Raw genomic sequence first — 15,962 nt, 5'->3', positions numbered from 1 at the left:
AATGAAACTAGGGCTGTGTAGTAACTTGATGGAAACATGAAAGGACTATATAGAAATATTGTAAAAAAACAGCAATACTTTCCAATGGTTACAAATAATCCAGATATGTTGAAGAAAATCACCAACATGTTTTCAAAGGAAGAATACGTTGGATAGAAAGTTAAAATGCCATTGATACAAAAGTCACGTTTTGATGTCAAGCTTAACGCACATTGATAATAAGCTGTTTAATGTAAAAGGTCACGATGTGACTTTAACTAAAATGGACAGTGTTAAAAAGTTTTTAGTTTGTCTACTTTTTAAACCAGAATTACCACTTTACCCAAAAAACACTTGTATTTAACATAAGAAAACCCACAAAACTACAGTGCAGTACTTACTTTGCCTGACAAAGATCCATCCTCCCACTCCAAATATGATGAAAGTGGCTATAGTACAACACACAACCAGAGCAAGTACTTCTGTTGTAAGACCACCTTCAACCACAGATATTAAAAACATTACAGCATACTTGAGTGAAATGATCAAATATGTTTTATTCTATAATAAGAATTAATAAGGTATTCAGTAGGAGACTTATTACATTTAAAAATAATTCGCAACTTGATACATAGGAAATTGTTTCCCATGAATCACTTTTGTTTCCAAAACAACACTGAAAGAAACATGGAATTCATTGTTTAAGTTTAATACTTTCGATAACTTTAATTTTGTTGCAATCAAAACTGTTTTACTGTTCATAATTATAAATAAATAAATTTAAGTTTCAAACATGTAATTACCATTGTATACTACTGTTTTGAAATTTTTTATCTGAAATGTAGGAAGTCTTTTTACTCTGATTTTGCTGTAAGAAAAACAATTTATTCTGAAGTTCATGAGGAAACAAATTTATAGATTAAACAAACAAAACTGACCTGATGATTCTGGAATTTTGAAAAACACATAGTTTGTCCAATTTCCATTTCCTGCTAGAGAAGTAGCCTGAAGCCTGAGCGAATAGTTACCAGGAGACAAGGCTGTAAGACGATGACCTTTGTCTGTCTGGTACTGCAGATGAGTAATGCACACAACAGTAGGCTTGGGCTAGAACAGATACATAATGAGCAAGCTGTGGGAAGTACTAGTGAAGTATAATATACACATCAAATTTAATACAGGGAGTTTAAACTGTACAAGTACAAATGCGAAAAAAATTTTTTTTTTTTTTTTTTTAAATTTCACACAAAGCCTATCTGCTCTAGCCATCCCTAATTTAGCAGCATAAAACTAGAGGGAAGGCAGCTAGTCATCACTGCCCATTGACAACTCTCGGGCTTCTCTTTACAAAGGAATAGTGGAATTGACCATAACATTATAAGACCACCATAGCTGAAAGGGCAAGCATGCTTGGTGTTACAAGGATTTGAGTACCACAACCACCTGGTCATGCTCCGTGCCATACAAGAAAAGAACTATTCTAATGGTCTAGAGAGAAGACAACACTACATGAGAAGGATCAACCTAAATTTACTTTCTCTTCTTCATCAAAAAAATAACAGGTAAAAATATTAACAAGACAAAAAGCTGCAAGTTGAAAATATTTTACTCAGTGAATGGAAATACAAAAAAAGTTATACACACATTTCTCGAATATATAGGAAAAAATATTTTTAAATATGTATTACATTCAATGTTTGAACATACTGAAAGTAAAACAAAATACACTAGTTTCATATTAAAAAATACAGTCACTACCAAACTTTTCTCTTTTGTCAGAAATGTAATTTTTAAACTTTTATCTTACAATGTTCTCTTCCAGATAAAATTTTAATAAACCACCTTTTGTTTGTGCAATAAATGCTGAGATAACTTTTACATTTCAATTACAATTATTTAATGAATTACCTGATGTTCCAATTTGCACTTATAAAATAAGTTTCAAAATCACAAAGTAGAGTAATGATTTGAATTTGTGGCATCTGCTTAAGTGTTCTCAGCCTCTTGGGCAGATATATACACATAAAATAGTTTTGTTGTTGTTTTAGTAAAGTAAAGCTTGATTCAATATTAGTACATGTACACCTCTTTACAGTTTAGGATTTCATTCACAACTTAACTTATCTTCATCAAAACAATTACTTATACATGAAGCAGCTCTTTTAGCTTACATTCGACAAGAACTTTATAATAGTTTGATAAAATGAGTTTGGTTTATTACCTATCATGCCTTGGAAAGAAATCTGACCACTCAACACTTGTATTATCAATAAACAGACTGAACACCAGATTATGCATTAACACAAGTAACAACCAGGTACTGAAGCTACACTAGTGATACCATGTACCAGACAGTATTAACAAAATATGTACAAAATTAAAATGTTTATAACAAGGTCAGACATAGTAATTTGTTAAAAACTGATAACTGTTAAAAAGTTCTGAAAAATGTATAACCATTTTATTGCTTAAATTATGTAATCACCTCACGAAATACTGTTATAACGAGACATTAATACTTACACTATCATTACCTAGGTGGGTATACTCACCTCACCAAATACTGTTATAACGAGACATTAATACTTACACTATCATTACCTAGGTGGGTATACTCACCTCACCAAATACTGTTATAACGAGACATTAATACTTACACTATCATTACCTAGGTGGGTATACTCACCTCACCAAATACTGTTATAACGAGACATTAATACTTACACTATCATTACCTAGGTGGGTATACTCACCTCACCAAATACCGTTATAACGAGACATTAATACTTACACTATCATTACCTAGGTGGGTATACTCACCTCACCAAATAGTGTAGTATAGTTATCATATGAGTATACCAATATATGATATTATATGTCTCACTATCATATACCTAGGTGGGTATACTCACCTCACCAAATACTGTTATGACAAGACATTAATACTTACACTATCATTACCTAGGTGGGTATACTCACCTCACCAAATACTGTTATAACGAGACATTAATACTTACACTATCATTACCTAGGTGGGTATACTCACCTCAAAAAATACTGTTATAACGAGACATTAATACTTACACTATCATTACCTAGGTGGGTATACTCACCTCAAGAAATACTGTTATAACGAGACATTAATACTTACACTATCATTACCTAGGTGGGTATACTCACCTCACCAAATACTGTTATGACGAGACATTAATACTTACACTATCATTACCTAGGTGGGTATACTCACCTCACCAAATACTGTTATGACGAGACATTAATACTTACACTATCATTACCTAGGTGGGTATACTCACCTCACCAAATACTGTTATGACGAGAGATTAATACTTACACTATCATTACCTAGGTGGGTATACTCACCTCACCAAATACTGTTATGACGAGAGATTAATACTTACACTATCATTACCTAGGTGGGTATACTCACCTCACCAAATACTGTTATAACGAGACATTAATACTTACACTATCATTACCTGGGTGGGTATACTCACCTCACCAAATACTGTTATAACGAGACATTAATACTTACACTATCATTACCTAGGTGGGTATACTCACCTCACCAAATACTGTTATAACGAGACATTAATACTTACACTATCATTACCTAGGTGGGTATACTCACCTCACCAAATACTGTTATAACGAGACATTAATACTTACACTATCATTACCTAGGTGGGTATACTCACCTCACCAAATACTGTTATGACGAGACATTAATACTTACACTATCATTACCTGGGTGGGTATACTCACCTCACCAAATACTGTTATGACGAGACATTAATACTTACACTATCATTACCTAGGTGGGTATACTCATCTCACCAAATACTGTTATGACGAGACATTAATACTTACACTATCATTACCTAGGTGGGTATACTCACCTCACCAAATACTGTTATAACGAGACATTAATACTTACACTATCATTACCTAGGTGGGTATACTCACCTCACCAAATACTGTTATGACGAGACATTAATACTTACACTATCATTACCTAGGTGGGTATACTCACCTCACCAAATACTGTTATGACGAGACATTAATACTTACACTATCATTACCTAGGTGGGTATACTCACCTCACCAAATACTGTTATGACGAGACATTAATACTTACACTATCATTACCTAGGTGGGTATACTCACCTCACCTCAATACTGTTATAACGAGACATTAATACTTACACTATCATTACCTAGGTGGGTATACTCACCTCACCAAATACTGTTATAACGAGACATTAATACTTACACTATCATTACCTAGGTGGGTATACTGACCTCACGAAATACTGTTATAACGAGACATTAATACTTACACTATCATTACCTAGGTGGGTATACTGACCTCACCAAATACTGTTATAACGAGACATTAATACTTACACTATCATTACCTAGGTGGGTATACTCACCTCACCAAATACTGTTATAACGAGACATTAATACTTACACTATCATTACCTAGGTGGGTATACTCACCTCACCAAATACTGTTATAACGAGACATTAATACTTACACTATCATTACCTAGGTGGGTATACTCACCTCACCAAATACTGTTATAACGAGACATTAATACTTACACTATCATTACCTAGGTGGGTATACTCACCTCACCAAATACTGTTATGACGAGACATTAATACTTACACTATCATTACCTAGGTGGGTATACTCACCTCATCAAATACTGTTATGACGAGACATTAATACTTACACTATCATTACCTAGGTGGGTATACTCACCTCACGAAATACTGTTATAACGAGACATTAATACTTACACTATCATTACCTAGGTGGGTATACTCACCTCACCAAATACTGTTATAACGAGACATTAATACTTACACCATCATTACCTAGGTGGGTATACTCACCTCACCAAATACTGTTATGACGAGACATTAATACTTACACCATCATTACCTAGGTGGGTATACTCACCTCACCAAATACTGTTATGACGAGACATTAATACTTACACTATCATTACCTAGGTGGGTATACTCACCTCACCAAATACTGTTATGACGAGACATTAATACTTACACTATCATTACCTAGGTGGGTATACTCACCTCACAAAATACTGTTATGACGAGACATTAATACTTACACTATCATTACCTAGGTGGGTATACTCACCTCACCAAATACTGTTATAACGAGACTTTAATACTTACACTATCATTACCTAGGTGGGTATACTCACCTCACCAAATACTGTTATAACGAGACATTAATACTTACACTATCATTACCTAGGTGGGTATACTCACCTCACCAAATACTGTTATAACGAGACATTAATACTTACACTATCATTACCTAGGGGGGTATACTCACCTCACCAAATACTGTTATAACAAGACATCAATACTTACACTATCATTATCTAGGTGGGTATACTCACCTCACCAAATATTGTTATAAGGAGACATCAATACTTACACTATCATTATCTAGGTGGGTATACTCACCTCACCAAATACTGTTATAACAAGACATTAATACTTACACTATCATTATCTAGGTGGGTATACTCACCTCACCAAATACTGTTATGACAAGACATTAATACTTACACTATCATTATCTAGGTGGGTATACTCAATGCTGTAAGATACAATTACTCCATTTGGGTTTTTTGGTTCATCCCATTTAATTAACATAGTTTTGCTCGATGTATTATCTGCTCGGATCAATATGGTATTGCTATCAATATCGTCAGCATTGCCTATAAAATGAAAGATTCATAACTTCATTGCTTCCTAATTTCAATGTAGTAAATAATGAACTTCCACATTTTATCCACAAAAATAAATATTTTCTTGTCTTGCATGGATTTACAATCCATAGTTAAATCAAATTAAATTCTTAAACTTGCATGTCTTATTTCAAAGTTGCCAATTATAAAATGTATGAAATGACTGTGTTTTCAAGTCTTAATCAACCTGATCTGAAGATACCTATAAGCTGTCAATTATTTCAACTAGATTAAACTTTTCAGAAAAATGTTTATAAATTTTATTTTACTTACTTAATGGCAAAGTACGAATACTTGCAATAGCCTCTGTGCTACAGGGTTGAAGCAAGCTACAGGAGGAGTTCTGGGTTTCCTTATCAATGTCTTGACAAGCCCGAACCTAACACATGTAACAGTACAAAAACTATAGATAGCAATAAAAACTATGAAAAACAATACTATTTGGTAACAAAAGAAATTCACTGTATAATACAAAGTTGTTTTTATTTCAAAATCCATGAAACATTAAGAAAACAAACAAGCCTTACTGCAATATGGATGGAGGAAAACAACTGTTACATAAATTGTGTTGTTTGCTGCTTATCTATCACAGTATCAATCTATTCCAAGTAAACTTATTGTATTATCCATGTGTTACAAGTTTCACAGTATTAATGTATTCCAAGTAAAATCTATGGTATTATCCATAAATCACAAGTTTCAAAGTATTAATTTATTACAAGTAAAACCTATGGTATTATCCATAAATTACAAGTTTCAAAGTATTAATTTATTCCAAGTAAAACCAATGGTATTATCCATAAATTACAAGTTTCACAGTATTAATCTATTCCAAGTGGAACCTATGGTATTATCCATAAATTATAAGTTTCACAGTCCAAAAAAGAATAAAGAATGAATAAATGACTCATAATAGAGTATTAATAATCAAAAGACTTGATGCTACCTCTATAGTATACTCGGTGTAATGCCGTAGCTGAGACACAGTAAGGCTGGTTTGTGTAACATTGATGCTAAAGCGAACATAAACACCATTCTCAGTCACATTTTCGCTTTGTGAGTGTTCAGTACTGGTAGTACCAGGCTCAAGAGTGGTTGAGAAGTAGCGATTTTTGTGACTCATGGAGGATGAACCTGATTCAGTCACCTTCTGTGGATCCTTCGAGGTGTATAAAGCTCTTCTTGAACGACTATTAGCACCCAGTCTTGCATTAGGACTAACAAAAATCAAAACTGCTACTTTTAATACAAAAGACTTATGAACATTACACAAATTCAAAGTTTATTAAGATGAAAATGAATGGAAGTTTGAAATAAGCAATAATAAATTAGTTCTTTTACAATTTGACAGTTTTATGTTTTATGAAAAATTACTTATAAAATAAAAAAATTTAGAATGCACAACAGAAACTACTTGTGAATAACAAAAGTTAACATGTGAATGACACAGTTAATAGCACAACAATAAAACTGACATCTAAACTGCAATATTAACATTCAGATATATATTTGTAATATATATCTGTAACAAATATATATAAAACAAAAGTAATATTCAGATAACCAAAGTGACATCTAGATAAAAAAAAAAGTTAACAGATGAAAAAACAAAAAAACTTATCTAGAGAAAAAGTTATATCTAGAAAACAAAATAACCCTCTGGACAAAAGTTTTATAAAGAAAATACACTGACAAAGATTGTAACTGACATGTCGGATGAGCACTGACAGTTACAGTTCAGAACACTAGCAGATCCATATGGATCATGGAGTATACTTAAGCAGTCAGTTATCTGAAAAATGTGTACCTTATTATCAGAATGGGTAATATTACATGAATGTTTGTAAACTTTGTCACCCATGGGTGAATTAACACAGTTGAACACTTCCCGTACATAATAATGGCATAAACAGTAACTTACGAGATGGAAAATCATGTTCCCTGTAATAATAAGTTACCAGCATGATGTACTTCAAACCTGCAATGTTAAGACTTGTTGCAAAATATACAACTATGAACTGGATGAAATTCAATGTATGAATTTCCTCCCAAAGTTTAGATACAAATTACACACCAGTTCCTTACTTCTTAATATAGACTGTGTTGTGGATAGCATCTTCAAACTGGATCTGGTCTTGGATTTCATCCTCCTGTTTCTTCTCACCTTTCTTGTCTGTACACGGACAACACTTGCCATTTGTAACACCTCCTTCATCAGTTCCATCTTTATCTACTCCCTGTCCTGTACTGTTAACCCACAAGTTTCTGGTTTCCTCATCCTCAATTTCTCTGTCTTTAGAATCAATCACAATGGCTGCAGCAAAAGAAGAATCACACAATAAATTAACAGATAAAAAAACAAGTTTTCCAGGAGAATACCAGACACTAGATTGGCATGGTAAACAATTTGAAAGAAAAATATTTTTAAATTATATATTATTCAAAGTAATCTTATGTTGTTTTTTAAAAGGAATTAATATCCACAATTACAATGACTACATTTCTTATTTTACAGACCACAAAACTACTAATACGTACTACCACCGATACGTGTTATAAACTTTACACACACGTAAAGTTTACAAGGTTGTTTGAATCAAACTTATTCACACCACTCTTACTTTACACGTATATTTTTAGTTTGCCAACCAAGCGTTACAAAAGCAAGCATCACCCACTGTAAGCTTACTTCTACTGACACCAACCTAGAGATAACATGAAACAGCAATTTCTCTTTCAACATTCAAATTAATTTTATTAATCTCCTGAATGTGGTAGTTTCAAGTGCACATCATAATTATGATTTTTATATGTATATATAGAATATAACCCTCTAGAATATATATAGAATAGAATATATATATGACAAAAAAATTTACGTAGAGAAGCAAACAACGTTTCGACCTTTGGTCATCATCAGGTTCACAAAGAAAGAGGTAACTGACCGGAAGCTGACCACATGTTTGAAACAGGTTGTGTAACAGTGTCGGAATGTAGAGGGGGTGCTGAGATGTTTGAATATATAATTTTATATTATTTTATTATTATTTTTTAATATAGGTATAAAGGCATTCCTTTGTATTGGTTTATTTTGGGTTTAAGTTGTTGTATAAATAAGGTTTCTTTAATTTTGCATTTGTTCATGTTTGTTTCTTTATTTAGTATTTGAGTGTTTTCTATGATTATGTTGTGTTTATTTGATTTGCAATGTTCGAAAACATGTGAAGGTGACTTTTTTATGTTCTGTGAATCTGGTTTCCATTTATCTACTTGTTTCTCCAATATAGAAGTCGTGGCAGTTATCACATTGTATTTTATAAATAATGTTGGTGTGGTGTTTGTCAGTGTAGTTTTTACATAGTATAGATCTCAGTTTTGTGCCTGGTTTTTGAATAAATTTGGTATTAACTGGAATGTCATATTTTGTTACTAGTTTTTGCCAAATGTTGGTTATTTGTCTGCTGATGTCAGGAATATATGGTATACAGCAGTATATGGTTTCGTGATTTTTTTTGATTCGTGAGATATACTTACTTTTTTTGGTTGATTTTGCTTTCTGTCTAGGTGTGCGCGTATAATGTTTTCTACAGTTTGTGGAGGAAACTTATTGATGTTGATGAAGTATTGTTTTATTTTGTCTAATTCGTCATTAATTTTATCTGGTGAGCATAGTTTTATGGCTGTGTTTATTTGGTTTCTTAGTATGTTGAGTTTTTGTTTTGTTTCATGTGCTGAGTCCCAAGGAATGTATAGTCCAGTATGGGTTATTTTTCAGTGGATTTCTGTTTTGAATTGTGTATCGGTTTTTGTAATTTTGAGGTTAAGAAATGATATTTGATTGCTTTCTTCTTGTTCACATGTGAAGTTGATGTTGGGATGTATAGAGTTAATGTGATTGAAAAAAAAAATTAAGTGTGTGTTCTGTAGGTGTGAATCCTGCAACAGTGTCATCTACATATCTGTATCAGTATAGTAGTGGATGTAATGCTGTGTTAATTGCTTGTGTTTCAACTTCTGTCACAAAAATATTGGCTGGAACTGGTGAAACTGGGTTGCCCATGCTTAGGCCATTTGTTTGTATATAGTTGTGGTTGTTGAACATGAAGTTTGTCCTTATCGTGGTGAATTCTATGAGGGTTGCTAATTGGTTGCTTGGAATGTCTGTAGTTGGGTTACGGTCTCGGATATAGAGTTCTAAGGCTATCTTTTAGACTTCAGTGGTTGGAACGTCTGTAAAGAGGGATATAACATCGAAACTGGCCATTAAGACTTTATGATTAAGTTGATTAAGATTAGACTTGAAATTAAATGAGTCTTTGATGAATGAGCTGGCTGATGTTACATATTTGGAGAATGCCCAAGCTATGTATTTACCAAGATTGTAATTAAACGATTCATATGCGGGCATTATTGGTCGTAATGGACAATCTGGTTTATGAGGTTTGGGGATGCCGTATATTTGTGGTGTGCGTGAGTCGGTTTTGAGTAGATAGGAATAAAGTGTTTGAGAAATTGTGTTATCAACTTGTATCAAACTTAAAATGTCAAAACAAAGTCTATTTTATAGTTTAAATTTTAACATTATAAAAGTTTTGATTTACAATCTTCACTTTTCTGTACTATGTAACATTTATTCACTTCAACTTACCCTTGTTGGTGTTTTTATATAAGTTATACACACACTGCTGTAACAATCAAAAGTTATTGCCTACAATCCTCTTGATTTAGTGAGATATAAACTGGAAAATCAAATCTTCATATCAGAATCTTTTATCACATCCTGTCTTTCAAACAATGTCAATATTCATCTCTTACATTTGCTGCTGGATTATTTATAGCCAAGAAAAGATAGTAATTTTCTGAATTCATAAAGCTACTTTAATCTGATGAAAACCAAAGGAATTATTTTAAAACACTTGTAGCTGAATTAGAAGGCCCACTGAATTAAAAAATTAAGACACTCAGTTCTTTGTTCATGTTATTTTGTAATATAAACTGAATATTAACAACAATCCTGTTAGAAATTAGGGTTAACTTTCATTGAAACTTACTACAAAAAAGTACAGTACCCACATTTAAGCACTACATTTCTGGTATTTATATATTTTTTGTTTATTGTTATAGAAGTAATTAAAATGCATAAATCAAAAACTTGTTATATAAGAAACCTTAACTGGAAAAAAATAAAAACTTTACTGATAAGAATGTGTGCAAGCTGCTTGTATGATATAATGCAATACTTGTGTATCTCAAGATGGCTGGTATGGATATTAAAACTTATTAAAATAAGGTAATCTTCAAGTTAACAAAGAGTGGGTTTCTTGTCATCACAAGTGCAATACTTAGTTTATTAAAAGTTACACCATGTTTTACCATGACAATGTATTGCTTGTGCAAGTCAGTAATTAGGTTTAGTTAAGAGAGAAATGAATTAATAAAATTTCACTAAAGCACTAGTGAAAACATCTGGGAACTGATAATAAATAACTGATTTTTTTTTAGTTACAATAACCAGTAATTGTAGAATGAAGAATGGTAGTTTTTCCTTTTTTTGACAGCCCACTTACAGTGTTAGGAAAGAGAATATGAAAGATAAAAAGTTCTAACTGATAAAACTGATACTCTTCTAGGAAGTTTAAGACATTGAGCAAGTGAAATATAAAACTGCAGAATGAAAAAAAATGTATTTCTATCCTTAATGTAAAAATCACTCAGTAAAATTCTTTGTGCATTCAAAGACAAATTTTTAGTAAAAAATAATTATTATTATTGCATCCAAGAGATTTGTTGTGTTTATTGAAAGCTTGATAAATATTCTGAAAATACATTGAGTAAATTCAGAGCTACAGCATATACACTTCTATGGTTACAAGGTGGGTCAAAGTGATCAAGCCCACATACAGAAAGTTAACTTTTTTTCATACATGGTCGGTTCAGTGTGACTGGCGTTGTAATAAAAAGTTACAAACAAAATTTCCATACTTTAACACGTTCTGTGTATCTTAATATTTATTGAGCTTACTGTATACATTAATTCTTTGATAAATAAAATCTCATAAGTATATTTACTAAACATTTATCCTTAGAACAAAGTAACTTTCCTGTTAATGTCAAAAATACTTTTCATTTTCTAAAAATTTTCAAATTTTATTTACATAATGTTTAAATCCTGCTAAATATATTAATATACAGTTTTACTGAAAAATAATATTTATTATTACTTTCTCTACCCTAACTCCATACATACTTTGCCAATTTGACTGACTTTGTAAACACCATAAAAAAGACAAAAGTGCCCACATTACCATTTTTTTTCCCTTCTAGATGAGTGAAGTTTGCTAAAATTACACAATGCAAGTAACATCCTATAACTATTAGAATTTAACTGACTTTCTAACTAAGACAGTATGGGCTTAAAAATACTTCCATTTGCAGCCTGACCTGAATGTCATAAGATAAGTTTTCAACTAAAGCCACAATTTGATCACATTCTATTACTAAACACAATGTAGCTCTATACATCATTTGACAGATTAAAAAACTTTCTTATTCTATTCATTATACGTGATATAATATAAAATGTCAAAGGGTTATTAGCAATTTGTGAGAGAGGATACCACAGGTGGATTTGTCATTTTAGTTTATGACTATAAACTAAAGGCTAGAAAAATCAGAATCAGTAAACACACTAAAGAAGGGGAAGACCAAGATAACATCACAATTTTTAAACTAAAGGAGATGGAAGATTTATTTAAATATTTCATTACAGAAGTAAGAACTTAAATATTAAAATTTGATTTACTGACTAAGCATTTATGATAAATTAGTCGAATTAGATTTTTAATGTAACTCTGTGACATGCTGTAACACATGCACTTTAATCTACCAGTAGTCCTTACTGTTTTACTGCTTAACTGGCTGGTTGCACCTAACAAGATTTGTTTATAATCTTTATAGTCTCATGTCAGAAAAACTTGAAGCAATAAAAACGTTTTATTATTTAGTTACACAAAACTTAGGATAAGTAAGTAACTAAACTGTTAACTCAATTAGTCCACCAGCACTCTTTAATCATTTAAAAGAATTTAAGTTACTTTATCAAAAATGCACCAAAATGCAACTTACGTTGGGTGCAATAATCCCTCTGGCGAATATAATCTGTAGAATCCAGCTCTCGCTTGCCCTTCACGATGTAGTGTGTAACATTCCCATTGGGTCTTTTCGGGGGTTGCCATTTTATCCGTATCTCACCAACTGAGATAGCTTGGGAATGAACATTCAGTGGAGGACTAGGTGCTTTAATATAGATAAAATTTATTTTACTCTGAAATTGAAACAAACATTCTCAAATATATTTATGTTATATGTTAAGGGCTTACAAAATATGAATCTAATACATTTCATTACTAAAAGTTTTTTTTTGCACAATTTATCCAATAATCCAATACGTACTGTCAGGACTGGTCGTGAAGTACTTTATCTCACTTTTAGCACCTTTTGCTGCTTGGGCCAGGTTGTACGTTTGGATGTAGAATGCATACTGGGTAAAAGGTTCCAGGTGTGTAATAAGGTGATAAATAGTGGTTTTATTTTTATCATCTGTAGCTTCTTTATCAATGACCTTCCACCTGAGGAAAGTTATGTTGGATTAAATGCACTTTAAAAAACAGAAAATCTTTGATTAAATTATCTTCTTACTGTTTTTATTGTAGAAATGAAAGGTAAAACAAATAACAATACATAAAATTTTAAACTAGGTTATTCTGTTATTAGGGTATTGTTTTAACATTTGTTATGATCAGAAAGATGGTTTAAGGTTTCATACACTGTACTAAGTTATTCTATTACTGGATAGATGTTACTGATCAGAATAAATCAGTATTTGTTCCATCAAACTATGTAATATATAATTAACATTCTCTTTACCAGAATTTATTTAATTTACATAACAGAATACTGTAAACAGATGAAAGTCTCAATGAAACTGTACTTTAAGCAATTAATTTTGGTGTCAAACTTAAAGAATGTTTTGTTAGATACAACTTTAATAAAAGAAATTATAAACTTACACATTCATCTCACATGCATCTCTTCCATCGAACATTGTAATGTTCTTTTCTTTCCTACAATAAAGAACACAAATTGATCAGTTAATTACAGAATAATTAAACATCTTCCAAGTGTTTTAAAACCCTCAACTCTTCTTGTACAGTTTGTCTGAGCTCAGAAAAACTATTGTAAGCTTATTTGCTGTCCTTTTTCTTATGTAGTAAAAAAAATAGATAAAACTTATTAATATTTACTTTGGATTGGTTTAAGTATACTTACTATTAAATCATCAACGTTCATTTTACACTTAAACTTTGTTTTCCCAGACAAGACTGATGTCTTAGGACTATCATATTTTCTCTAATATAAATCACATCTTTACATTAATCAGAGTTAAGTTTTTGGAATTTTATAAGTCGTATTTCTATACATAGTTTGCACCTCTGTGATTTTAAAAGTCTGTCTTACTGCTATACGGCTTTTTTTTTTTTTAAATATAATAATGCAAGCATTAAATATTTTTCATTGTTTCACTTTTGATTGTCATTTTGAAGCAGTGCAGTTGAATGTCTTGTGCTGATAACATAGTTACTGTAATAGTGGATATGACTGTTTTACCTATTTAAATATTGTTATTCTAAAAAAAATATTGAATGCTATTTTGTATTTTATTTCTGTTATGAAAATGCTGATAAATAAAGAAATTATTTTGAACAATGAATACACAATAGGAAAAGTCATAAGTTCCAACTTCAAACAAGTCATACACAAAATTCTTTGGAAAGAAACTAACTAATACAAAAGAAAATTTGGTAGTCTGCTTTAAGCTATATCAGCAGTCAAGGTAATTGTTTGAATGGTTAGTACTATGTGTGGGAAAAAATATATATTTCTATATCCACATGCATAAAATTGGTTTAAACAATATACTATAGGAAAGTTTTGAAAATGTGAAGAGATAAAACTCACTAGTAAAATGTACAACAAATGTGAAAATGTCATAGCTGCAAGTTCTTACAAATAATCATGTATAAAACAATGATACAAGTACAGCAGTTATTCTTACAAATAATCATGTATAAAACAATGATACAAGTACAGCAGTTATTCTTACAAATAATCATGTATAAAACAATGATACAAGTACAGCAGTTATTCTTACAAATAATCATGTATAAAACAATGATACAAAATTGCAGCAGTTATTCTTACAAATAATCATGTATAAAACAATGATACAAGTACAGCAGTTATTCTTACAAATAATCATGTATAAAACAATGATACAAGTACAGTAAAACAGTTACATAATTTATTTTACAAAGTAATTACAAAGTATCAAGCTATTTCATCAATACAAAGAAACAAACAATACAAAACATGGTGGAATTGATGCACCAGTGGTTCATGTAGTTTTTGTTAAGCACAAAGCTACACAATGAGCTGTGCTACATATAACCACAGGCATCTAAACCTGATGCTAAGCACTATCAGCCTTCATATATTCAAATAAACCTTATACTACTTGTAGTTTAATTAGGAATCCAGTTAAATAATAATACTTAAGACATTGTGTTCTTTGTGCATGTTATTGTGTTACAAACTGAATGAAGATTAACTTTTAGAAAGTATAACTTTATATGTCAAAACACTCAGTACAGTACACTACTGTTTGCATTTTATGATGTCAGATAATCATGATAGAAATGAAGAGAAACCCTATAATCTGAAAGCTTTAGAAGGTGGGCCTTTGTCCCTGAAGAAGAAATCTCCACCTTTCAAAAGTGCTTAGGTTTCTCTTTCATTTCTATCATGTTCCTAACATCATGAAACATATGATATGCTTTGACATATAAAGTTATACTTCTTTAAGACTTCATCTTCATGTATTATGTAACACTTGTATTAATGTTTCTTAAAGTGTATAAAATGTGCAGTCCAACATGTCAGTCCAATATAAAAAAAAGAAAATTTAAGGTGTTATGTCAGACAAATCACCTTTCAGACTAAATCAGTGAAGGCTTTTTAGTAACTCACAAACAAATATTCAGTAAAATAGAAAGTTTAAAAAAGTTTGTAGTTTTGCTGCTCTGTGATAAATATTGTAAAGATACATAATCC

At 31.3% G+C, this 15,962-nt stretch overlaps 1 protein-coding gene across 1 annotated transcript in view; it reads right to left on the bottom strand.

Moving 5' to 3' along the window:
• The window catches only part of LOC143240522 (insulin-like growth factor 1 receptor), a 37,431-nt gene extending 23,522 nt beyond the window's left edge, over window positions 1-13,909 (bottom strand). Inside the window, 9 exon segments of the mRNA XM_076483079.1 lie at window positions 386-476; window positions 918-1,086; window positions 5,611-5,762; window positions 6,066-6,171; window positions 6,739-7,009; window positions 7,878-8,106; window positions 12,918-13,088; window positions 13,245-13,420; window positions 13,862-13,909. Coding sequence (XP_076339194.1) covers window positions 386-476; window positions 918-1,086; window positions 5,611-5,762; window positions 6,066-6,171; window positions 6,739-7,009; window positions 7,878-8,106; window positions 12,918-13,088; window positions 13,245-13,420; window positions 13,862-13,896 — 1,400 coding nt within the window. The 5' untranslated portion in view covers window positions 13,897-13,909.
• Between the last annotated feature and the right edge of the window lie 2,053 nt (window positions 13,910-15,962).

Source organism: Tachypleus tridentatus, chromosome 13, assembly GCF_004210375.1.
Source record: "Tachypleus tridentatus isolate NWPU-2018 chromosome 13, ASM421037v1, whole genome shotgun sequence".
Classification (NCBI taxonomy): Eukaryota; Metazoa; Arthropoda; class Merostomata; order Xiphosura; family Limulidae; genus Tachypleus; species Tachypleus tridentatus.
The sequence above is the reverse complement of the archived record's forward strand: the minus strand, read 5'-3'. Positions and strand labels throughout refer to the sequence as shown.